At 37.2% G+C, this 27,810-nt stretch overlaps 1 protein-coding gene across 1 annotated transcript in view; it reads right to left on the reverse strand.

Annotated features, from left to right (window-relative positions):
• LOC118019304 (cAMP-specific 3',5'-cyclic phosphodiesterase 4B-like) overlaps positions 1-27,810 on the reverse strand; it is a 259,072-nt gene that overhangs the window by 157,537 nt on the left and 73,725 nt on the right. Inside the window, exon 2 of the mRNA XM_035018344.1 lies at positions 3,475-3,585. Coding sequence (XP_034874235.1) covers positions 3,475-3,516 — 42 coding nt within the window. The 5' untranslated portion in view covers positions 3,517-3,585. The remainder of the gene's footprint in view (positions 1-3,474; positions 3,586-27,810) is intronic.

Raw genomic sequence — 27,810 nt, forward strand, 5'->3', positions numbered from 1 at the left:
AGAAAGAAAGAAAGAAAGAAAGAAAGAAAGAAAGAAAGAAAGAAAGAGAAAGAAAGAAATGCTCTTCCCTCTTCAGAGGCCTCACTCCCTCATTGCCCATGTCCTCTCTGTCTGTATGTCATCTCCTCACATTATCCCTCCATAAACACTCTATTCTCACCATCCAAGCGATCTTTACCCACTGACCAACTTCATTTTTCTGTACAGCCCTTATCATACTTAGGATATATTTTTATAATCTATCTATGGATTTTTTCCCCTCCTCTCTGGAATATAAGCTTCAGAGGGACATGAACACTATTTATTGACTCTCTAGAACCTAATCAGTGTTTGGAAGATAACAAGTGCTAAATTAATATTAAGTGAATATTTAAATCACTAAATAAATGCTGAATTAAAATTAATAGAAATATGATAAAATCCTCCTGACTTAGGGGTGAAGACTTACTTCAGAGTGTGGCATATAAAATGTAAAATCTGCTAAGTTGCTCTTGTTGTGAGGGAGGAGATACTGTGTGTAACAATAAGTATGAGCTTTCACACTGTACTCAAAGAGTCGAGGTGCATTGGCAAAAGTTCTAGGTCATCACTCTCCACTAGAAATAAAGTGCAAGCCACAAATGGGATCCAAATGTACTAAATGAAGTTTTAAATTTTCTAATAGCCACATTAAAAAACTAAAAAAGAAACAGGTGAAATCACTTTTTTAAAAAATTTGAATATAGTTGACATGTTACATTATTTTAAGGTACAGGTAAAGTTACTTTTAATAGTATATTTTACTTAAACTAGCATATCCAAAATATTGTCATTTCAAAATGTAATCTATATTAAAAATTTTTAATGATATACTTCACATTCTTTTCTATTTATACTATTATATATTCACAATCCAAGATCTATTTTTGCACTTAGAGCACATCTCCATTCAGACAGGTGCTTAAGAGGCACATGAGGCTAGTGGCTACCATGTTGGACAGCACAAATCTAGGTAACAATTATCCACCCTGGTAGGTTTAATATTCTTTGAATGTGCTTTTCTTTTTTGCACATTCTTTTTTGTATGCAACAACCCCCATCTTTTGTTTTTTGACTGTGGAAACCAATTGCCTCAAGGGAGGATTGGGGTTATTATGGTAAGGATGCAATGAAAAAGAAAGAACGGTTGTCCATCTGTTATAGATAGAATGCATTGCTTTTTCTTCCAAAAAAAAAAAAAAAAAGAATCTTGAAACACACACTATACAGATAGTATTAAGAGAAAGTCCTAAGCTTTTTTTTTTTTTTTTAAGAAAAATGATTTCTAAATTCCAGAAGTTTCCCTTTAGATGTCCAGAGCAGAGCACGGAAATATGAACATCGTTTTTTACAGTGGGTACTGAGAATTCAGAATATGAGATAAGGAAAGTTCCCTTGTGGTCAGGGAGCAGAGAAGGGAGAAATAAAGAAAGGAAATCTTGTCACATGTGATGAGATTAGAACACTAATCAAGAGTAGAAATGGCAATGGCAAAGGGATGTGTTTTGGAGGGTGAGAGCCTCACATTATACCTAAGTCTCCCTCTGGACTTGTCGCTCTAAAAAGTTCCCACAAGCACCTACAGGGACACAGAAAGTAGCTGGGAATTAGCCTCAGCTCGCCTGCTAAGAGATTTGCTTCAACATGAGGCAAAGGGACCAGAAGTCCGTGGGGTGAGCAGACCGAAGGCAAGGGCTAGACAGAAAGCAAAGCTTTTAAGCAACCAGGCTCCCCCGCTGAAAGGTTAGGTGAAGAATCCAGACAGTGACGGGGCAGGTCAAACTCACACTAAGTGCACTCAGAAGGTGCACTGCTCACAGTGAGAGCAATCATCACCTGATACACACATCACCTGATACATCACCTGATACACATCATGCCTAAGCAGCATTGGACCAAGGACAGAGACGACAACAAAAGACCTGGGGAAATGAGTGGTTCCTCCACTGAACAACAGTAGATGCTAGTGGAAAGGGGACAATACAAGATAAGGACAATACCACACATCTATTACTATAATGTTAATTAATGTTAAGTCCCTTTGCCCAATGCCATGTGATTAAAGGGAAGGAGTAAGAACTGGGAGAAATCCTGAAAGATAAAGCATTTACCCAAAGACAGAATTTTACATAAACTGGCAAGTTCAAGTTCCTCTCATCCCCTCCCCATCTGTTGAACCAGGAGCTTAACAACAAGATGAGTTATTACAGAAAGCAAGGAAAATTACTACTTTTTCCTCCCTCCCTCCCTTCCTTCTGCACATCAGATTGGTGGCATATAATTTCTAACTCAATTACAAACAGAAACTGAGTAAAAACTGGACAATTAAAGACACACTAATAGGGGACTGGTCAACTGAAAGCAAAGGAGATAATTAATCTCAGCTGCCCAAGATGCAAAGTTATGAGATGGTGAGTTTACAGACTTCTTCAGATGACCTGGCACAGGGCTTCTAAAAGAATGCATATATCTAGCCACTCTGGGATCTTGTTAAAATACAGTCTGGTTTTTTGGTCTAAGATGTAGCCTAAGATTCTGCATTTTCTAGGCAATGCTAATGCTGCTACTCTGAGGATCACACTTGAGTAGCCAAGACCTAGAGGATGTGTACATCACATGCTTCTTTTTTTTTTTAAGATTTTTTAAAAAATTTATTTATTAGAGAGAGAATGAGAGAGAGCACATGAGAGGGGGGAGGGTCAGAGGGAGAAGCAGACTCCCTGCCGAGCAGGGAGCCCGATGCGGGACTCGATCCAGGGACTCCAGGATCATGACCTGAACCGAAGGCAGTCGCTTAACCAACTGAGCCACCCAGGCGCCCCATCACACGCTTCTTACAAGCAGTTGTCAAAGACCCCACTGTACGAGGTGACTCTCAAGGATTAGCTGAACCTGGGTAAAGACAGGGAAGAAAGTCATCAGGGAACTGATAAGGCAGGCCATGTAGAAAGAGGAGTTTCTAAGAGCTAGAAGGCGGACATCCATCAGAAAAGGGGGTTTTGTGAATGAGACCATAACCTCAACCTGAGCCCATCTCAAGGCTGCAGAGAGAGCAGTGTTCCTGCTGTCTACCTCGTAGAATTCTGGGTCCAGGTGCTGGTAATGCCTGGATCACAGAAACAACTAGTGATAAAGTGATGATGTTAAACAACCTTGCCGGGGCGCCTGGGTGGCTCAGTTGGTTAAGCGACTGCCTTCGGCTCAGGTCATGCTCCTGGAGTCCCGGGATCGAGTCCCGCATCGGGCTCCCTGCTCAGCAGGGAGTCTGCTTCTCCCTCTGACCCTCTTCCCTCTCATGCTCTCTCTCATTCTCCCTGTCTCAAATAAATAAATAAAATCTTAAAAAAAAAAAAAAAAACAACCTTGCCCACTCTTTGGATAAAATTATGGAGCAACTTCTTCATTGAGCAGACAAAAAGCGGGTAGAATCAAGCAACTCTGATTTTTGGAACTTACATCATCAGCCGCCACTGCCATAACACTCCTGCTTTTCTTCATTGTAGAGGTGAAAAATATCTCCTCTTAGGATGTCTGTTGTTCAGCAGTTTTGCTGACAATTTTTAAGACCTATAGGAGAAAAAAAAGAGACACATACACAAAAAAGAGCTCAGTATCCTTAGTTGAATACAAATACATGGCTTCTTTGTATTCTCCAAACTAACATTTGAATGTATGCAATGTACATGTATAAGTAAATATCACAATTTCCCAAGTCCATTCAATCTGATATGTGAGAAAAGAGGTTCACTAAATTAAAAAATCCAAGAAATCAGTGCAAAGTTACTCAGGAGGAGAGAAAAGAAAAGAGGGTAACACTTAGGCTCCCAAATAATCCATTATCATTAAGAATATAGAAATAATACATATTTGTGAAGGGCTTTATACTTTCTCCTACAATATTTCATTTAATCCCCATAACAGTCTCTGAGATTATTTTCATTTTTTTTTTCCTAATGAGGGAACAAATGATCATAAAAATAACTGGACCAAGGTAACAGTTAAAACATGGCGGATTTAGAATTTAAGGAACACAAGTCTTTGATATTACGGTCAAAAAAAGAAAAAGAAAGACAAACCAATACAGAAAATAGACATCACCGGAAAAACCTAATTTCAATTTTACCATCAGTTTAAATCTCTTATATGTATAAGCACATAGGCAAATATTTATCACAGAAAATTTTAATTAGAAAGAGCTAGAATTCCCTGGTCTAAATCACACAAACCTGGCCATTTTGAAGAAGAAATGCTGCAATTCATGACATTTGTTTTGTGTAGATCATTGGAAGCCACTTCAGAAATAAAGAACCTCAATAACGTTACCAAAATTTAAGGGTGCACCCTGGTTGTGCAACTCCAGAGAAAAACTAATCTCGTTTTGAAAACCCAGGCCTTTAAAAAAGGCCCAAATTTCAAGTTTAGGCATCCAGTAGTCTACAAGAGAATATAAAGAATTCTGTTTGCAGAATTGAACTGGAAAAGATATCCTATAGAAATCCCTGAATCCAAGACGCATTAGTCCATATGGTCGTTTCTCAAAATCTTGGTAAAAAAATGTCCTGCATCATGGCTGAACTTAAGAAGCTCCTATGTTTTCTCACTCTGTACATTTAAACTCTTAATACATGCCTGATTTGAAAAGTCTGCTTCTCTGAACATGAAGATATATATAGATTAAGAGCGTGATGGAATTGTAGCTATGTGACTAGGAATACTAAGTAGTGGCATTGTACCATCACCCAGGAAACCAGGGTTGAATTTCTAACACATAATTTGACTATATTATGCAGGAGTTGGCAGCAGAACTGACAGAGTGGGTAAGAGAGTGGGGGAGGGAGAAACTTCGCCTTTGTAAGTGTTCTGGGGAGAGAATCCCATAGGTTTTTCAGGAGTTTGATTCAATATGCCCAGGAAAAGCATTTCCTCAGCATACACCAAGGAATGATTGAACTTTTCTAATGCTGACCAAACAGGAGTAGCCAGAATTTTAGAGCTTTTACTCAAAGGTTCCTTGACACCTAACAAAAATAGACAAATAGTATTTTATCACATAGGGATCTTCAATCTTGAAGACTTCTATAAGGTAGAATCTGAAAAAAACAAAGTTTATGCTCCTAAGTTGTTTTTTTTTTAAAAAAAGCAAGATTCAAAATTTAAGTTTTACATTCAGGATACACAATTAGATATACCCAATGATTATAATTCTGTAAAATAAAAGCATGGAAAAATACTAAAGAAGCTGTGTAAATGGTAACAGTGGACATCATGTAAGGGTTCTATAAGAGGTTTTTCTTTCTTTTCCATATTTTCTAAATTTTTTGTGATGTATTATTTTATAAGCCAAAAACTGATTTCATATATATTTTATTATATATTATTATATATTATGTTATAATATATATTATATATAATATATTTACATGTGTATTTTATATATACACATAAAATAAGGACCCATAAAATACATAAGAATATTAACTTATTTTTTAAGTTATTTTATTTCTACAAAACTTAGTGTGCCATATATTTATGGGCCATCTTTTTGTGAGGTAAATGATATCTACTTATTTGGGTGAAGAAACTAAGAACAGTGACAGGCTAGGACTTAAGTGTTAGGCCATAGCTAGATGATAAATTATGTGGTCTCTTAAATATCTACTTGGAGAGTGCCAAATGAATTTGCACAGTTAATAAAATACATGCAGCATTATGTCACATCATGGTACAAACACAAGTAACAGGTAAATTTAGCATCGGTACTATCAAGATGTGGGGCACCTGGATGGCTCAGTTAGTTAAGTGTCCAATTGTTAATTTTGACTCAGGTCATGGTCTCAGGGTCATGAGATCAAGCCCCACATCAGGCTCCACGCTGAGCGTGAAGCCTGCTTGAGATTCTCTCACTCTCCCTCTGCCGCCACTCACACTCTTGCTCTCTCTCTATCTCTCTCAAGAAGGAAGGAAGGAAGGAAGGAAGGAAGGAAGGAAGGAAGGAAGGAAGGAAGGAAGGAAGGAAGGAAGGAAGGAAGGAAGGAAGGAAAAAGGACTATCACAATGCAAATGTTATTTGCAGTCAATTTCAAAAAATCATAATTAATAGAGTGTGGGTCTGGGAAAAAAATAAGAACATCAAAGTGATCTCTAATAAATGGCTTCACATATTAAATTAGTAGGAAAAATCTATGAGGCAAAATTTACTTTTTATCTTACATCAATTTTGCTCAGTAGGATTGCACTTAAAAATAGGATAAAACACTGCAACTGGAATAGAAATCTTAAGCTATCTTCAGCAGGGAGGGACAATGATCAAGTTTCCCCAGTAGAAATAAAGACCTTAACTATACCTTCTCAGACTAACACAAAGTATGATAGGATCCAAATGAAGCTCAATGCATACTTAGGTTGCTTTCATATCTTGGCTATTGTAAATAATGCTACAATAAACACTGAGTCTACCCATAGACAAATGGATAAGGAACATGTGGTACACATAGACAATGGAATATTATGCAGTCATTAAAAAGGGGGTGAGATCTTTCCATTTATGACAACATGGGTAGACCTGAAGGGTATGATGCTAAGTGAAATAAGTCAGACTGAGAAAGACAAACGCCATATGATTTCACTCATATGTAGAACCTAAAAAACAAGACAAATGAATAAACAAACAAACAAAAAGCAGAATCAGATCTATAAACACAGAGAACAATGGTTGTCAGAGGGAAGGAGGGTGCAGGAGTGGTGGGCAAAATGGGTGAAGGGGAGTGGGAGATATAGGATTTCAGTTATGGAATGAGTAAGTTATGGGATTAAAAGGCACAGCATTGAGAACATAGTCAATGATATAATAGCATTATATGGTGACAGATGGTAGCTATACTTGAAATGAGAGAGCATAACATATACAGAAGTTGAATCACGTGTTGTACACTTGAAAATAATATCATATTGTGTGTCAACTATACTCAAATACAAAAAATTTATTTTAAAAAATGAAGCTCAAAGCAAATCTGGCCCTTGAGAATTTTAGGTCTAATGTGGAAGGAAAAACTTACACATACTAAATATGTACTTGGTAGATAGTAGCTGCTCAAAAATATTTGTAAATTTAGTAAATCAAAGAATATAATTAAATGCTAAAATCCTATGTGTAGATAAACTCTTCTTTATTTTGAAATAAAGTAGTTGTGCTGTGTTTCAGAAGGAAATGAGGTTGAGAAGGAAATGAGGTTTCTTTGTAGCCTTAAATAATAAGTAGGATTTGTTTAGTGGAGATAATGATGAACAATGTAGTATGCAAAAATATGGAATGGAACTTAATACATGAAGGGTGTGATACATGCAGAAAGATGCTGTGCTAAGGAAATTTATGACTGGCAGAAAGACAAAATGTTCCAGGGTAACATCAGTAGGTCTTCTGGCAAGCAAGAGTACTTTTAAGAGGTCTAAGCCATGGAAATAAACTTCTTTTTTAGGACACTTTGAGTGTGAGAGCTTACTGGATAAATTTATATGCCTTTAACTGAGAGCATGTCCTGGCTAGGAAAAAGCAGGATCTCAACTTACAAGGCAGTTTTCCAAATGTTATATATTAAAAATATTTTTACTTTATATTCAGAAATAAAACACAACATCTGTTATATAAAACAAGGAAAAAAAAGAGAGGAGAGATATTTTCTGGATATTCCTCATTTTCCAATCGAGATCCACCCCTACACCTTTTCTATCCTGGGCATAGTCCATGGGCTCTCTAGCCCTCTGGTTCCTGGGTGTGTTCAGTCAATGGGAAACAGAGGCAGTAGACTGGAAGGCAAGAGGAAAGAGAGGTCCCTCTCTGTTGGCTATGGTGTAGCAATGGCTAAAGTCTTCTACTCTAGGTCCACAGCTCTGTAGGCACCTATCTTTGAAGGTCCCTAGGTTCCATGAACTAGTGTCTCCACTTGACCCTTCAGACATAGGACTGTGGCTAGTCTTGTGGTGCTTCATCGCGCCTTTCTGCTTAACCTCAACCCTGCCCACAACTTTTGTAAATAGTACCTCCATTAAATAGTACCTCTATTTCACCCCTTTGAGCGTGCAACCTATTTCCTGCTGGGAACAGGAAATGACCCGAAAACTTTACAAAGCCAATGGCAATTTCAAAGTATCCCCCCCCTCAGTGCCTAGTACAGTATATAGTGGCAGACACAAAGCAAGCTCTCAATAAATAATTGCTCAACGAATGAATGAGTAAATGTAGTTGGAGTTCTAAAATGGTTTTATGGTTTTTAGAAAAGAAAGTCAGCCGTCATTATCTCAAGTTGCTTTTGTAAGGCAGAAATAGTTTTATGTCATCACTCTATGATGGCAATAGCGATTTTATTTGGCAATTCTGAGAAAGTTTATAATATGTTAATATTACATTAATTTACAGTATTATACTATTATTATATAGCAATATATAATTTAACACATTACATATTATATTATGATATATATAATATCATGTCATATATATATTGGAGAATAGGGGTTTTACAAACCATTCTATTACCGTCCCTGGTGGTCTAGTGGCTAGGATTCGGCGCTCTCTCTCTCTTACAAACCATTCTATTGCTGATTGTTAGTGCCAGTTGCCTTTCATTGAGGCTAACATAGATTGAGAAGTTTTGCCAGTTTAAGCACTATACGTATGTGATTTCAAATACTTCTCATAAGAGCAGCCAACCAAAGGAGGTGGGCACAATAATAATGACAGGTGAGGAAATCAAGTCTTAGAAGAGTAATGAAATATGCCCAAAGTCACACTCTCTGCTGTTCAGACCAAAGCATCCTGGTTCTAAAGCCAAGCCTCTTAACCTATCACTGTACAGCTGATTGGGTCTTATTCACATCTTTTCAAGGTAGTAGTGAATGAAGTGATTTTTACTTCATTTTCTGATGTTGGAAATACAAGTTAAGTTGATCAGTTTTCTGGAACCGTGCTCCCTAATCATGTAAGGACAAAAAGAAATACTTTTTAAAAGATACTGAAGTTCTTAAGTGCCTCAAATTTAAGGCAAATGGAGACAAGAGAAGAGATCAAGTTCTCTTAATTTGAGATTATCCTTCCATTAGCAAAATCTGCTTCTCAATACACAGAACACCATATGTTTCATTAAAACAAAATATTTCTAAGAATTTCTAAGGTGATGAGTAAATATGATGACTATAAATTCCATTTCTGGTATATTTTAATAGTTTTCCTATGGTTTTATATTTCACCACCTAAATGATGCTTTTAAGCGTATGTTACTCTTTTATAACATTCTCTTATGTTCAAAGACTACAGTTCTTCATTAATTGCACCTTCCCTTCTTTCTCCTTTCTTCACAGAGATTTAAATTTTTTTTTTAAGATTTTATTTATTTATTTGACAGAGAGAGACACAGCGAGAGAGGGAACACAGGCAGGGGGAGGGGGAGAGGGAGAAGCAGGCTTCCCGCTGAGCAGGGAGCCCGATGCGGGGCTCGATCCCAGGACCCTGGGATCATGACCTGAGCCGAAGGCAGATGCTTAACGACTGAGCCACCCAGGCGCCCCTCTTCAGAGATTTAAAAGCTAAAATGAGGGAGAGGACTCTGGTTGCAGTAGCACTAGTATGAATTTCTCTTTTGACAGGTTATAGCTATCAATACTAGTAATCCCTGACTGATAAAAATTTCAATGACTAATAATAAACATTCTAAAATCCTACATCATGGATACATGCTAGACCAAACCATGACAAAAGGAGAAAAATAAGGGTAATATTTTTGAGTTTTTAAGATAGCTTTTTTTTTCCAATTTAAAGATTGCCCTTTATTCTGAGATGATGTCCAAAAAGTTTGATTTTGATTTCTGTGTAATTGATTTACTGAACAATCTGAACTCAGTATGCAATAGTTTTAATTCTTCTCCAGTAACTGATTTCCATCTGCAATGTCAAATCCATTTTCTCTTCCTTAACAACAGTTCAGACTGAGTCCATTACTGCAGCTTATAACTGCTTTAAATCACATCTCCTTCTCTTTTCCTAGCTAAATGGCAAGGCTCTGTGGGACCACTCAGTGGCCAGTGTTTAGGACTTGGAGTGGAAAGAAGGAATAGTCTACTCGTTTATTCCTCTTCCCTCCCTTCTCTTCAGGTTCTAGTTCTTTCCACATTGTAGCAGAGAGGAAGAATTAATGAAGAGGAGCAAAAGTCTTTTTACTTAACTGGGAATTTAATTGTGGCTCTATTGAGTGCCACTGCTTTTCCAACAAAAGGCACTACATATTGATGCCCTCTCTAAGGGGTGTCCAAATGTTCATTCTCAGGGGTAAGTAGGAGTTTTCCCATTGGGAAAATAAACGTTCTAGTCTCCTCAGCTCCCATCCCCATTGATTCCCACTGAAACTCTTGCTGATAAGACCGCTTTGTGCAATAGTCTGCTATCTTGATTGAAGTACTGATAAGATGGCTCAGGCCACAATGCACTTGATCCAGAATAAGCTCCAAAATCCTTGTCACACCAAGTGGTGAGAGTATAGGGTGTTTGCCGCTATCTCTTCCCTCTGCCCTGCTAGCTCTCTCCATTTCTCTTTCTCCCTTGCTCAAGGAGTCACAAAGAGCAGATCAGAAAGTATTCTGTCTAAGTGATCAATGGAGAAATGAGATACTATGTCAGTTACTTATTAATAACTTTCAGCCCCAAGCTAATCATTCTAAACCTGTTCTGTGATGCTGGAGCAGAGACTTTGCAAACTACATTTACAGGTTCTCTTCCTAGCTAACTTCTTTTAGGTGCTGACAATGGGAATCACTAGTAGGAAGCTGGAAGAGAATTGGAGAAAAGGGACTCTCTTCCTCCATCCAAGAGTAGAGACAACATTGGCACTCCCTTCTGGCAGATTCAGAACCACCCACACAATACCCCCATCAAATGTCTGCTCACTAGCTTCAGAGCGACCCTTTGGTGGTTCCAGCTCCTATGGTAGTAAGTCCTCTTACACATGCCTAGATCTCATAACACCATCTCCCCCACTTCCCTAGGAATGGAAGCCACTTTCACTATTCTTTGGGTTACCTGGCTGACCTCTTTTCACTTTCATCATTCAACACTTGCATAATCAATTTCTTGTATTAAATCCCTTCTACTTTCCTAACTAGAATCTAAGGGATATAGAAGCTAACTTTCTTTTTGTGAAAGATACCCCTGATCTCTACAAGTAGTTTTCCATTTCCAGTAGGCCAATAACTCCCTTCTCTCAAACCTCTCCACATCCATCCTCTCCCCACCCAGAGTGATTATATGGGCATTGGAAGGTTGCTGGAGTAATGGTCGGTATCAGAACCCATGTGCTACTCTCACAAGGAGTTGCCTGACCACTTTTGTATACAGCTCTCCATACAGATATTTTGATGGCTTTAATCCTCTGTTCTGGATTAAAGTTGCCATTTGTAGCTTAACAGGAAAAGTCCTACTCATCATTCTTTCAGATGTTAGAATTTCCTTCCATGAAATGATGATAATATAATGGGGCATGAGCATTTCTTTCTTTTCTCAGTGGCCTCAACTGAGAAAATTAAACATTGGCAACTCTGCCAGTCCTCTGATTCTTTGAAAATTTTACTGACTCACAAAGTACAAATATCTAAGATCCTTTGCACCAGACCAGTTAATGTCTTACCTTTTTAAAATAACTAGCATAAAGTCTAGTTCAAAGGGAGGGTTTTCCCTCCTACACTGTTGGTGGGAATGCAAGCTGGTGCAGCCACTCTGGAAAACAGTATGGAGGTTCCTCAAAAAGTTGAAAATAGAGCTACCATATGATCCAGCAATTGCACTACTGGGTATTTACCCCAAAGATACAAAAGTAGGGATCTGAAAGGGTACGTGCACCCCGATGTTTATAGCAGCAATGTCCACAACAGCCAAACTGTGGAAAGAGCCAAGATGTCCATCGACAGATAAATGGATAAAGAAGAAGTGGTATATATATACAATGGAATATTATGCAGCCATCAAAAGGAATGAGATCTTGCCATTTGCAACGATGTGGATGGAACTGGAGGGTATTATGTTGAGCGAAATAAGTCGAACAGAGACAGACATGTATCATATGACCTCACTGATATGAGGAATTCTTAATTGCAGGAAACAAACTGAGGGTTGCTGGAGTGGGGGGTGGGGTGGGAGGGATGGGGTGACTGGGTGATAGACACTGGGGAGGGTATGTGCTCTGGGAAGCGCTGTGAATTGTGCAAGACTGTTGAATCTCAGATCTGTACCTCTGAAACAAATAATGCAATATATGTTAAGAAAAAAAAGAAGAAGAAGAAGAAGAAGGTAGCAGGAGGGGAAGAATGAAGCGGGCGAAATCAGAGGGTAGACGAACCATGAGAGACGATGGACTCTGAAAAACAAACTGAGGGTTCTAGAGGGGAGGGGGTGGGAGGATGGGTTAGCCTGGTGATGGGTATTGAGGAGGGCACATTCTGTATGGAGCACTGGGTGTTACGCACAAACAATGAATCATGGAACACTACATCTAAAACTAATGATGTAATGTACGGGGATTAACATAAGAATAAAAAAAATTAGTTTCGGGTATGCAAAAAAAAAAAAAAGAATTTTACTTCCAAAAAATAAAAAAAGAAAGGGAGGGTTATCTGCTTTGGGCTAACATCTAATATAGTATGCATTTGGGGAAGAAATGCTGGACAAAAAGGAGTCTGAATTGGTATCTCTTTTCAGAGGCCCATAACCACCACACTATAGTTATCCACTATGAAAACTGATAAAGGGAAACCTCACTAAAATGGAGTTGGGAGGCCAGAAAGGGGAGCACAGAAAGGAGAACCATATGACTCAAATGTCAAATAAGAAGACTGTCAATTACAGACTCCAGCAGAAGAATTATCACCAGGAAAGAATCATTAATTACAGGTACCAATAGGGAAAGATGTGCATTGCATCTCCTATAAGAAATTGACTACCCCTGCAACTTAGTCAATGAGAAACTGTCATCAGCCTTAACTCTTGATTTTCTCCAATGGACTTCTATTCAAAACAACCCCTTCCAGCTTCCTCCTTCTTCTCCATAAAATAACATTCCTTTCCTCTGTTTGACTTGCCTATCGTTTTGCTATAGCTTGCATGTCCTGAATTGCAATTCTCTGCTATACCCAAATTTTTGCTGATAAAGTAACTTTTGGGGCGCCTGGGTGGCTCAGTCATTAAGCGTCTGCCTTCGGCTCAGGTCACGATCCCAGGGTCCTGGTATCGAGCCCCATGTCAGGCTCCCTGCTCCACGGGAAGCCTGCTTCTCCCTCTCTGACTCCGCCTGCTTGTGTTCCCTCTCTCGCTGTGTCTCTCTCTGTCAAATAAATAAATAAAATCTTTTAAAAATAAATAAATAAATAAAGTAACTTTTAATTTTAAGGTTAACACCACCTAGCTCTGGACCTTTGACATCTCAATTGTCAAGGGGTTTGTTCAGGTGTTGCACTATAATTATCCATAAGCTTTATGAATCTAATGAAATTCTAGTAAACTAGTGGAAGAAAACAAAAACTATTAAAATCAACTCTCTAGAGTCAACAAATACATAAAAATGTCCAGAATTCAATACATAAAGTATAAAACACCTCTCTTGAGTTTGCAGCTACTGGTCTTATCACACTTTCAGAAACTTAGGACTACTGCACTCAATTACAACTGATATTGTGTTTAACTATAGGGAAGATAAACAGAGGAGCCAAATGTGCTTCCTCTTAAAAACTGTTGTAGTGGGATGCAAATAATGGAGAGCAAACAGGGGCGCCTGGGTGGCTCAGTCATTAATTCGCTGCCTTCAGCTCAGGTCATGATCCCAGGGTCCTGGGATTGAGCCCCGCATCGGGCTCCCTGCTCCGCGGGAAGCCTGCTTCTCTCTCTCCCACTCCCCCTGCTTGTGTTCCCCCTCTCGCTGTGTCTCTCTCTGTCAAATAAATAAATAAAATCTTAAAAAAAAAAAAACGGAGAGCAAACAAATTTGAGAAAAAATGTGTATGTAATAAGGCATTTTCTGTGGAAAACTCCTTAAGACTGTAAGTACCCAACACTTAGATATAAGCATTTCTGGGAGAGAAAATCAGTTTGTTTAATGAGGCAATAAGCATCAAGGACTTTTGAGATAAAAATTGTAAAGTATTAAGAATTAATATGAACTTAAACCATTAGCTTAGCCTGAGAGAATAATAAGTAACAAAGGGATAATGGAATTCTTTTAATAGTCATCAGACTGCAAAGTAGCTAGGCTAAATGCTGCTCTGAGTAAAATGTGTCTCCTGAACAACCATTCAAAATCAACTTCTACTATAAAATGTGTTCTCTGTAAATTACTAATAGGATACAAACTTGAAATCAGTACACAGGTTGACAGAAGACAAAAAATTCTTAGTATACAATTTGTTTGGATAAATGTTAATTTCTAACAATAACAGACAGAAAGTGACAAACTATTCCCATGTTTCTACTTATATAAATAATGCCTTAATGGTCTTGCACAAGATGGCGGCGTAGGAAGATCCTGAACTCCTCCTCCCACAGACACATCAAATCAACAGCTACATATGGATCATTTGCTTCTGAATAATATCTAAAAACTAGATGAACTGTTTTTCCACAACAAAGGATAAAAAGACCATCCCCACTGCCTAAAGGTCTAGTTTCCAATCAGCCTGAAACTAGGTGCTAAATGACCTCCTTGACTTTATATTTTTAATTTATTTTATTTTATTTAAATTCAATTAATTAACATAGAGTGTATTATTAGTTTCAGAGGTAGAGGTCAGTGATTCATCAGTCGTATATAACACCCAGTGTCATTACATCATGCGCTCTCCTTAATGCCCATCACCCAGTTATTCCATCCCTCTACCCCCCTCCTCTCTAGCAACCCTCAGTTTGTTTCCTAGAGTTAAGAGTCTCTTATGGTTTGTCTCCTTGACTTTAAAGTGCCCACAGTCTCATCTTCAGAGGAATGAATAAATGATTATTCATTCTACAATACTTAATGTGTCCTTGGCATGTGTCAGGATCACAGCACAGTGTCATAAGTGCTATGACAGGAAGAGACAATAGGTTCATTAGGTGAACAAATGAGTGAAGGTCATCTCTGCAGGCAAAAATTATAAGGCAAGCTTCAAAGAGGAGGTTACAGTTCTTTTACAGGTACTGTAGCTAGGGAACAAAGAAAGGAGCCCTTCTACCCACCTTCTATCTATTCTCCAGAGTGATCTTTTAAAAATGCAGAATTCCTTATATTACTTCCCTGCATTACATTCTTCATGGCTTCCTGTTACATTTAGGATAATCCCAAACCCTAATATGTCATACAAGTCCCTATAGATCTGGGCTCTCCTTGCTTTGCAGCCTCATCTTCTTCTGTTGGCTTCCACCTACTTCCCCACCTAATCCCACATCACTGTTCCCTTTATCTCATTTATCTTTAGGCAAATTGCATTTGGGGTTTATCCAACATGCCTTCCTTGCCTCAGGACTTTTCCTGCACTGTAATACTTCCGAAATTTTGCCTGGCTCACTCATTCCTCAGCCTTCAGCTCAAATATCTTTCCTTCAGAAAAATCTTTATTGAATTACCCTGCTTGTCACAAGGTCTTACCACATCATCACTTTTTTCTTAGTTACAGTATTTATCATAATTATATACTTATTTTTAAAAATGCATAGTTTTGTACCTCTCAGAAGCTCATAGTGAATCTTGCTAGTCACTATATTCCCTGTGCCAAGCAATACATATTTACTAAAAAAATGTTTGAATGAATAAAATATATATGCTCTATGCCTCTCCCTGAAACACTAAAAGTGTGATAATCCAAAAGCAGCAGATAGGAGGGGGCAGGAGATTGAACCAAAATGCCTGATAAACTACAAATATCATCTTACAAATAACCAATATCGATAGAATATATGTTCTTACTCCTGTGATAGGAATAGTAATAGCTTTGCAGTAAACACTATTTTATAGTCCCTAAACATATTATCTCATAATTCTCACAACTACCGTTGTCTCCATTGTACAGGTAAGAATTCTGAAGCATTAAAAGGGTAAATGACTTGTCCAAGCTAACTCATCTAGCAAAGGACAGAGACAGGATTCACTCCCAGGAACTGTGCCTCCAGAGTTCATGCAATTAACCATTATCCTCCACTGCCTCTTGGAAGAGGCAAACAAGCATTATTATCAGAGAATAAGAGCAAATGAAGATGGGTTAGGGCCATGATACAGAGGATAACTGGGAACAAAAGTGGAAGTTCAGGACAAGATAGGACCCAGATAATTTTTAAAATAAAGAAACAAAAAAAAGATTCTATTGTTTTCAGAACATATGGAGCCTATGAAAAGCTACTCTTTTATGTAATCTCATACAGATTTACATTAAGCTGGAAAACTTAGACTATGTATATAAAACATAACTAAAAAGGCATACTAATTTGCCTCTGTTTTCTCTTATACTTGAGCAAGAATTCACAAGTATTTTCTTTTCCTGTCTTTGCTTCAATATCTAAAATTATTTTAAGTTAATACAGAAGACTCTTGATACTCATTCACAAGTGCTACATCCCCAGGCTTTTAAAAATTGTCCACCAGCATAACGCTCCTCAAGCATGTTTCATGGGACATGTGGGAGATAGGTAGAATTTTTATCAAAGTCTTCTTTTTAGGCTCAAAGACACCAGACACTCATCATAAATTTATTTTTTTCTCTTTTCCTGAGAAGACTAAAATCACAACGTGTAGCGGCTCATTATTGTTTTGAGCAAGTAAGCATACAAAACTCCTGTGTTCTCCTTTCTCAGAAATATAAATACTACATCATTACAGACTTCCTATGAGAAAAATCCAAGAAATGTGAGGAATCTTCCCAGGACCTCAAGTGAATTAATGGTATGGCACTTGCTGATTTAACTGAATTAATTGGATATTAATTCTGCCAATGATTATTGCTCATTTAGAAGCAGACACCCAATTTAGGGCCTCCTAAAAGGTCAAGGATCCAGATCTAAGAGGACTTATGAAAGAAACAAACCTCACAAGCAGAAGGCTGAAACTAATTTGGTGACACCAGAATGCTGTGTAATACTGTTTTGATATGGCATGAAAGAACAGAAGGAAACATTTGTTACTGGTCTTTAAGTATCTTTATATTCAGAAACTGTAACTCTCTTGCTTATTTTTTAAAGATGCAAAATTAGGCCTCACCCTGAGAATGGACTCACTCATGAATTTAGCAAACACTTGATACAACTGATATATAAGAGGTGAGAGAACAGAAAGAGAAGGTATTAGAGAACAACAAGGGTTGGCAGTCACAAAATCTCAATTTTTATGTATTTCACATTCTAAGTCTCTTTGTAAGATTTTATTTGACAAGAGGTTCTACCCCTCAAAAAGAAAAGCTTGAAAACCACTACAGTACTCCCTATAATACCCCCCAAAATACCCTATCACACTATAAGATCCCTATAACACCCCCATAAAATGGCTTAGAACAGTATTTTTCAAAAATTTTCAAGTACCATCTTTGTAACTTTTGCCATCTACAATTTCCTCATCTTACAGGTGAAATACAGAGCCCTTAAAAGCTGACTTGGCATTCACCTAGTGAGTGCCATAACTGAGACTAAAATTCCAGTGATCTGGGTTTGGTCCTCAGTTTGCTCCACTATAATGCCTTCATGTGTTGCCTTTAAATTAAAGGCTTTTATTTTGTTTTGTGTTTGTATTGTTTTTGGCAAAGGCTTATTTATGCATTAGAGAGCATGCTAACACACACACACACACACACACACACAAGGCTTCATTGCCAAGCTATTTATGAATTCATATATTCATGTACTCAGGCACTCATGTGTGCATTCATTTATACAACAACCATTCACTGAGCACTACTGAGAGCCATGTACTTTCTAGGCACTGAGAATACACAGATGAAAAAGCATGACTTCTGTCCTCAAGGACTGCAGAGCCTAAGTAGGATAGTGTGGGAATGGACAATTCATACAACTAATTATATTACAGAGATATTTACAAGGTGCAGCAGTCACATACAGGAAGGTTACAGAAGCCTGCCTAGGAAGACCAGAAAAGACCTCATAGGGAAGGTAAATCTAAACCATGCTCTAGTAAGACATGTAAGATTTTATCAGAAAGGGGAAGGAAAGTATAATTCCAAACAAAACAAGACATCCTCTCACTGATATTTAGCCACCAATAAAAGCCCAATTAGTGACTATGGGATCTTTAATAAGTCATTTGATCCTTCTAATCTTGTGCTTCTATTAATGAAAAATGATTATTTGCTGTATCTATTCCTGATATTGCTGCAATCATATATGATCAATATATTTTTTTAAAGATTTTATTTATTTTGGGGCGCCTGGGTGGCTCAGTTGGTTAAGCGACTGCCTTCGGCTCAGGTCATGATCCCGGAGTACCAGGATCAAGTCCCACATCGGGCTCCCTGCTCGGCAGGGGGTCTGCTTCCCCCTCTGCCCTCTTCCCTCTCGTGCTCTCTGTCTCTCATTCTCTCTCTCTCTCTCAAATAAATAAATAAAAAATCTTAAAAAAAATATTTTATTTATTTATTTGACACAGAGAGAGACAGCGAGAGAGGGAACACAAGCAGGGGGAGTGGGAGAGGGAGAAGCAGGCTCCCCACTGAGCAGGGAGCCCGATGCAGGGCTCGATCCCAGAACCCTGGGATCATGACCTGAGCCAAAGGCAGACGCTTAATGACTGAGCCACCCAGGCGCCCCTATGACCAATATTTTAAAATGTTAAAGTGTTGCATGCTTTTGAATGATGGAAGCAGTATATTTCTGGTATTAGTGATAGGCATCTGCAGGTTCTCTAGTACCAGCTGTATCCAGTGCAACCCAGTTGTTGTATAAAGGAAAGCTCTCTGAAAGTGAATTTAAAAAACTCTAGGTTGAGATTCCAACTCTGTGGCACATTTAACAATTTACTTGACCTCTCTGAGACTGTGTTCTTATCTATAAAAACAGGCACAATGCCTTCCATTTCACAGGCTATTGTGAGGACTAAATGAAATAGTGAGTGGTGCCTGGAAGGGTCTTGTACATGGTGGGTCCTCATTAAATATTTTGCTGAATCACAATCTCATCAAAATATTTCCATTAAGTCTTATCTTTTCACCTTACCACAAAGATGCCCACTTTTAACATCCTTCCTTTTAGAAAACATAACTGAAATAACAAGACCTTATATAACTCTGCTTAGAGCTATTTATGTCTGAATTTTCTTATTACCAAGAGAACATAACAACTGCTTCACTGGGGAAAGAGTCTCCAGGGATCTGAGCAAGGGGTCAAGATGAATCTGAGAAGATAAACATTACAATCATCACAAAAGGACAATCATCAGATGAGAAAATAATATAATGTCTGAAAAGACAGTAATTCCAAATCCTCTATAGTCCATTTATGTATGATTATAAGAAATAACGAATACTGGTAAGTCATTATCTAACCATGAATATAATATAGAACACTTCCCCTCAGTAATTAATGAAAAACAAGTAATATCTATTTCTCTCTTTCATCATAAAGCTAAGTGACAACATCTGGGTCACAAAAAGTCTTTTGGCTTTATCTATACCTTATAGATTGTCACTAGAAATGGGTCATTGTCCTAACAACAGCCAATGCAGATTAAAAAGTTTAATAGTTGTTCTGCAGGCTGTGTTGTAGAAATTATACAGATATAAAATACGCACACACATACATAATGAGAGTGTAGATCAAATTTTTGTAAAAATGTGAACAGACTCCAAACACAGAATGCAAAGTTTACACAGGTCTTCCTATTCACTTCTTAGGGAAATATCATTGATGATTTGAGGCAGTGCTGTTATTTTTTATCTTTGCCTGATGACAATAAAATAACCACCATTATCATTTGTTATGCATGTATTAACTCTAAAACTATACTAAGACTGAATAGAGAGAAAACTACCTCTTGATTCATAATTTGTATCTGTGAGTTCTCCTGTTCCTTATCATCTGGTCATGTTTTTAAATGCCTGATAGGAAATGAGGTGATAGTCTGAAGCCTAAATCTTGTGAGAAATCATTCATTTATTTAAAAAAAGAAAAGAAAAATTGTTAAAGAAAAGAGAGGTATAGATCTAGTATTTGACGGGCATGCTAACAGAGGACACCAGTTTGGCTGCCAAAGAGGTCCTGTTCTAGGACACGGTAGTGTTGAATGGGCAGTAAGGAGCATTATGCATTATGGACAGAAGAAACGCCTCGAAGGGATTGATTAGCACAAAGAAGAGGGCCTTAGATTTGTACCAGAGCATGGTTTTGAAGAATGAATAGATTTCACCAAAGAAAAATAACTGGAAAGTTAATCCAGCTACAAGAAGCATCACAGAGACATTTGGCATTATGGTATGTTTGGTGAATTACAGCTAGTCTGTATGGCTCCGAAGAATAGGATCTGTAGGACGAAGGCAGTGGAAAACACAACTGGGAAAATGTGTAAGAGACAGAACATGCTGACATTTTAATATAAAGCTAAATGGTATGGACTTTATTCCAAACAGAATGAAAGTAGGAAATATTTTTGAAGAATTGTAAGCAGGGGATCAAAATGTTCAACTCTGCATTCTAGACAATGTACTCTTGTGGCAATAAGAAAGTAATTTCAAGGGAGGGAGTAGGCTCTTGAAAGAAGGACAGTACCAAGACCAAAAGGATTTCTCAAAAATATTAGGAAGAAAATAAGGAGATAATAGGGACAGAAACTAAGGGTGTAAGAAGCTTTAAAGATGAAGCACAATAGACATGGTCTTACGACACAGAAAGATCAGGCAAGATAAGGACTGAGCAGTGATTATTGAACACAGAAGTTAAGTGGTCATTAGCCAGCTTTGAAAAGAAGAGTCTCCAAAAAGTTATAGAGTTATAAGCTTGTCTGAGGAGGCTGCAGGATGAAATTAATATCTGTAGAGTCCCTAAGTACCGAAAAGATTATATTCCTATGTACAGTTCAAAATAAAAACAACATTGCAGAATCAGTCTAGGTTGGCTGCGAAGAAATAAAGTCTAAAATAAATCACTCATATACCTAACCCTATAACGGAGAATTTCTTTTATTCCTAAAACAAAGTCCCGACTCCATCCTCATACAAACCTCCAATAAATAACTGACCAAGAAGAACCCACTTCACTCAAAGGTGAATGTGAATCAAAAGAGAAAGAACACAAGATCTATGCAAAGGAAGGAAGGAAGGAAGGAAGGAAGGAAGGAAGGAAGGAAGGAAGGAAGGGAGGGAGGGAGGGAAGGAGGAGGGAGGGAAAGAAGTTAGTTCAAAGAACACCATCAGAAAAATACTATTATAAAAATTTTAATCAAGCACATTGCTATTAAATTGTTCGTGTGTGTGTGTGTGTGTGTGTAGAGAGAGAGAGAAGGTGAGAGAGAGAGAAAGAGGACTTCTATTAAGTAAGACCGCATAGAAGAGAGACACACTTGAGAGAACAGTACTTAATACATGGTAGTAGAGACTCAAGAAATACCTGTCAAAGCAATGACTATTGTAAAACAATTCCATTTAAAAATATATCAAAATTTGTTTATCCTTTCTCCTACTGAAAGACAATTGAGTTGTTAACATTTGGGGGCATTATAAATATCATTGCTAAAAGTATTTTGCACAAGTTTTTGTGTGTTCATATATGTTTATTTCTCTTAGAAATTACTTCAGAGTGAAATTTCTGAATATAATCACAGAGTATATTTAAATTTAAAAGAAACTGCCAAGCTGTTTTCCAGTGATTTTACTATGTTATATGCCAACCAGAGATATATGAGAATTCCAGTAGTTGCAAATTCTTTTTTTTTTTTTTAAGATTTTATTTATTTATTTGAGACAGGGAGAATGAGAGAGAGCATGAGAGGGAAGAGGGTCAGAGGGAGAAGCAGACTCCCTGCTGAGCAGGGAGCCCGATATGGGACTCGATCCCGGGACTCCAGGAGCATGACCTGAGCCGAAGGCAGTCGCTTAACCAACTGAGCCACCCAGGCGCCCCAGTAGTTGCAAATTCTTACCAGCATTTGGTATTGTCAGGTTTTGTTTTGTTTTTTTAACTTTTGACATTTTACAAGGTATGAAATGGTATCAAATTGTGGTTTCAATTTACATTTCCCTGATAACAGTACTGCTGAGAATTTTGTCGTGTGTTATTTTGCCTTTGGCATATCTTTTATGAAGTGTCTGATCAAGTATATTAGACATTTTAAATCAAACTGTATTTTCATTATTAATTTTTGTCGGCATTCCTAAATATTGATACAAGTTCTTTACTAGATATAGTTCCTCCAGTTTGTGACTTGCCTTTCAGTTTATTAAATGTGTTTTTTGTGAGAAGTTTTTAATATTGGTGAAGTCAAATTATCAATTTTTTTCATTTACACTTATTTTAGAGTCTGAGATCTTTGCCTACCTAAAAAACACAAAGAGCTTCTCCTATTCTATTGTCCTATTTTCATGTTCTTCTAGAAGTTTTATAATCTTATCCTTTATGTTAAATATAATGTCTATATGAAATTAATGCTTGGGTTCAAGTGCCATTGTAAAAATCAGCATACCTGAAGTAAAAATAGTATATTAAAAGTCACAAACTTGGGGCGCCTGGGTGGCTCAGTTGGTTAAGCGACTGCCTTCGGCTCAGGTCATGATCCTGGAGTCCCAGGATCGAGTCCCGCATCAGGCTCCCTGCTCAGCAGCGAGTCTGCTTCTCCCTCTCCTGCTCCCCCCTCTTGTGCTCTGTCTCTAAAATAAATAAATAAAATTAAAAAAAAAAAAGTCACAAACTTGGGGCGCCTGAGTGGCTCAGTTGTTAGGCGTCTGCCTTAGGCTCAAGTCATGATCCCGGGGTTCCGGGATCGAGCCCCGCATCGGGCTCCCTGCTTGGCAGGAAGCCTGCTTCTCCCTCTCCTGCTCCCCCTGCTTGTGTTCCCTCTCTCACTGTGTCTCTCTCTGTCAAATAAATAAATAAAATCTTTTAAAAAAAAAGTCACAAACTTTAAGTTGACTAGTGTACAGTTCTATAACACCACCACAATCAAGATATAGAATATTTCCATCACCCCAAAGAGTTCTCTCTTGCCCATTTGCAATAAATCTGTTCTCCCACAACTAGTTCCTGGCCACTACTGATCTGCTTCTTGTCACTATAATTTTGCCTTTTCTAAAACTTAATATGAATAAAAGAATATAGCATGCAGACTTTCACCTATGGAGTCTTTCATTCAGCATAATGCTTTTGAAATTAACCCATGTTACCATATGTATGAACAGTTTTATTGTTAGTCTGGTGTGGTGTTCCATGGAATGAATACACCACAATTTATCCATTAACCAGTTGATAAACATTTGGGTTGTTCAGGGGTTTAGTGATTGTGATCAAAACTGAAGTGAACATCCAAGTATAATACAATATTTGTAAGAACACATGTTTTCCAATCCCTATGACTGGGATAGCTGAGTCATTTGGTAAGTGTATAACTTCATAAGAAATTACCAAGTTGTTTACCAAAATGGCTAAATCATTTTGCATTCTCCATAGCAGTGTATAGTTCCAGATGCTCTGCATCCTTGCCAAAACTTGCTATTGTCAGGATTTTGTTTTTTGTTTTCTTACTTTAGCTATTCTAGTGGGAGAGTACTGGTATCTTATTATGGCTTTGATTTACATTTCCCTAATAACTAATAATGTTGAGCATCTTTTCATGTGTTTATTTTCCATTCATATAACTTCTTTTGTGATTTGTCCAAATCTTTTATCTGTAACTTTATCTGGTTGTTTTTCTCCTTACTGATTAGTAGGAGTTATTAATATATTCTAAACACAAATTCTATACAAGATATATGCTTTGCAAATATTTCCTCCAAAGCTGAGGCATGTAGTTTTATTTTCTGAATAGTGTCTTTTAAAGAGCAAAGCTAAAAAGTTTGATGAGTTCCAATTTATTTATTTATTTTATGTTGTGGGGGTTTTTTGTGTTCTAAGAAATCTTTGCTTAGGGGCACCTGGGTGGCTCAGTCATTGGGCGTCTGCTTTCGGCTCAGGCCATGGTCCCAGGGTCCTGGGATCGAGACCCGCATCGGGCTCCCTGCTCAGCAGGAAGCCTGCTTCTCCCTCTCCCACTCCCCCTGCTTGTGTTCCCTCTCTTGCTGTCTCTCTGTCAAATAAATAAACTCTTTAAAAAAAAAATCTTTGCTTAGCCCATGGTCACACAGATTATTTTCTTAAGTTTTCTCCTAAAAATTGTATATATTTTACCATATATGTTAAAACTAGCTAGAATTTAAATAAAAAATTGAATTCAAAAACAAAAATAATTGTATATACTTAAATTTTACATGTATGTTTAAGTTCCAATTCGAGGTTTTTTTTAAATATATGACATGAGTTATGGTCCAGATTATTTTTTCTCACATGTATGTGAAAATATCCAGCACTAATGGTTACAGATACTTTATTTTCCCTCATTGAGTTAATATAGCACTGTAGTTTAAAAATTACTTGATCATATATTATATGGACTATTTCTGGACTATGACGTTCCATTGGTCTTTAGTGTTTATCCCTACACCACGCTGTCTTGAAATCAGTTAGTATAAGTTCTCTATTTTTCTCTATCAAAATTATTTAGCTATTCAATATATTCACTATATTGTCAATATAAATTTCAATGTAAATCAGGAAATATTTAAAAGGTACTATAGCTTTATTTTTAAGTGCAGTTTGAGTGAAAGGTAGCCACGAATTCCAAAAAGGCCCAAAGACTGATAAAAAAAAAAAAAATAGTACAGAAAGAATACTCCTTCCAAAGAATGATTCCCACACACCCTCCTTGCACAACCATTGTCCACCATTAATTCATCTCTTTGTCTTTGAGGAAGTACAATAAATCTTCATTACATTGCATTCTAAGTACAAACTATTTTTATCATGTTATTATTACTCATAAGCTTGTTTTCAATGGATACTTTCTTAATTTATGAAAATTGTTGAGTACCATGGGATATGATGAAACCAATCATATTTTCTCCCTGAAAATTAATGAAAATATTTTTTCATTAAGGCATTTTCACTAATCAGCAGGATTTTAAAGAACAAATTAATTAAGCAAGGGATTGGTATATTCTGTACCTTGTCATAATGATATTAAGTAGCTTATTTATAAGATGACTCCCATGTAAGAGTCTGTTTTAAATATAATATTTAATTATGTGTGATACTAACTCCTAATCTATGTTACTAATTTTATATATTTATTAGGGGGAGTTGTTTTTATTCATTGTTATTTATTACAAGAAATAATTAACTTTGCAACACTGTATTATTTATTCCACTAAGTACAATTTCACTCCTCACTACTGACTGAGGGGTGCATTTGAATTACTGAAATGGAAGTAGCATCTGTAGGCAATGTCTTCATGAAATTTAGTTATATAAAAAAAGAGCCAAGAGAATAATATATAGAGAAGAAGGAGCCAAGAGAATAATATAGAGAGAAGAAAAAGCAGTAGATGACAAATAAAAGATTTCTATTGTTGTTTTGGGTAGGAGTGGACTTGAATAAGTCTGTTTGTGAAGAGGGAAGAGCTGATACAAAGGGAGAGGTTGAAGGCAAAAGGATAATGATGAAGTAGAAGGGCATTGAGATCTACAGCATGTAGATAATTAGCCATAGACAGAAGCATGGGCCAGGATTAGGATGGGTGCCGATGAAGACACTTCCCTAACTGGTGACATAGGTTAAATGAAGAGGGTTTATATCTAATATTGACCATTTTCTTTTAAAAATTACTGTCCGATATTAGGAAGCTGGAGGCATCATGACTTACCAGACTTAATAGTTGAGTGAAAGGCATAAAGAGGCTTTGAGGCTTGTTTTGTTTGGTGATTCCCTTTCATAGTAAAACAAGATCTTGACCTATCTAAATAAAATAAGGTCACTCAACCTAAAATAATGACCTATTCATGGGGGCACCTGTCAAGATGTTTAAGTCATGTGCTCTTAAATTACATACCTACTATCAATATTGCGAACATCTCTGATTTGTAGAAGGTTGATACAGAAGACCTGAGTTCCAGTCTGTTTAAATTACTAAGGACTCAAGCAAGTAAGACACTTTCATAGGCCTTGGTTTCCTCAAAACAAAATAAAGGGATTCTGAAAGACAATTGCTATACTTGCAGCTCTAGAATTCTATAAATCTATGGCTTTGCTAGGTTTTAAAAGGGAATTACTGTTATAACAGTTTCCTTTACATCAAAGCACAACTAGATGAATGGACATTAAACATAAAAAATCTGCAGACAAGATTTAACAATGCACCTTTACTTCTGAAAAGGACAGTTATAAAGAAGATAATCAGATCAAGGATGACATCATGGGCCATCTGAGGCTGTATCCAATCTGTTAATGACTCCTAGAACAACTGTTTTACCTCTAAAATACACTTATTTCATTTTCCACAGTGAGAAGTAAAAATAATATGTTCTTCTTAATAGTAATCATGCAATCCCTCAAAACAATTTGCATAGATGCCAACTATTAGTACACTCGACCCTGGAAATTCTGTCATGACCTTCACTAAATGAAAAAGCATTTCAGTCTTAAATCCATTAAAACACTGAAATATTAAACAAATGAAATAACTAAGATTAATTGCAGGGATGTAATCTATTTGACATTTCTTTTTTTTTTTTTTTTAAGATTTTATTTATTTATTTGAGAGAGAGAATGAGAGAGAGAGAGCGAGCAGGAGAGGGGGGAGGGTCAGAGGGAGAAGCAGACTCCCTGCAGAGCAGGGAGCCCGATGCGGGACTTGATCCTGGGACTCCAGGATCATGACCTGAACCGAAGGCAGTCGCTTAACCAACTGAGCCACCCAAGCGCCCTATTTGACATTTCTTATGTAATTCAGACTTTTGTTGCTCAAACACAGAAGGCATGTTTTGTAACAATGAGCTCCACCAGATAGTATTGGCCAGTTCCTTTACTGGGACACACAGAAGATGATACACCAAAGAAGTGTAATTATACTATATCCTTATAAGAGCCGTAGTAAGTATAACTACCAAGGAAGGAGAAGTGACTACTAATCCTTACAAGAATATATATTTCTTCCCCTCCTGAAGAATGAAGGAGGGGAAATCGGAGGGGGAGACGAACCATGAAAGACTATGGACTTTGAAAAACAAACGGGTTTCTAGAGGGGAGGGGGGTGGGGGAATGGGTTAGCCTGGTGATGGGTATTAAAGAGGGCACGTTCTGCATGGAGCACTGTTATACGCAAACAATGAATCATGGAACACTACATCAAAAACTAATGATGTATGGTGATTAACATAAAAAATATATATATTTCCATCAGCTGGTAATTATTTACATACATACATACATACATACATACATACATACATACATAAAGGTTCTGGTCTCAGGGAACCTTTAGCAATACATCAAAAGTAAAAAACTTATGAACATCTTCCACAAAGAACATTTACTGAAGTCTTATTACATGCTAGATTCTATTCTAAGTACTTGATCTCCTTCAATTTACTTGCAAAACAGATGCAAATATTATGCTATATCCCCTCAGGATGTTTGCATACAGTTTTCTTTTGCTTGTCCATCCTCCTCCATATATCCAAATTCTTTAAAATCAGCTTAAATTCTTATCTCTCTCATGGGA

The sequence above is a fragment of the Mirounga leonina genome, unplaced genomic scaffold (genome assembly GCF_011800145.1).
Source record: "Mirounga leonina isolate KUSES-001 unplaced genomic scaffold, KU_Mleo_1.0 Mir_173, whole genome shotgun sequence".
Classification (NCBI taxonomy): domain Eukaryota; kingdom Metazoa; phylum Chordata; class Mammalia; order Carnivora; family Phocidae; genus Mirounga; species Mirounga leonina.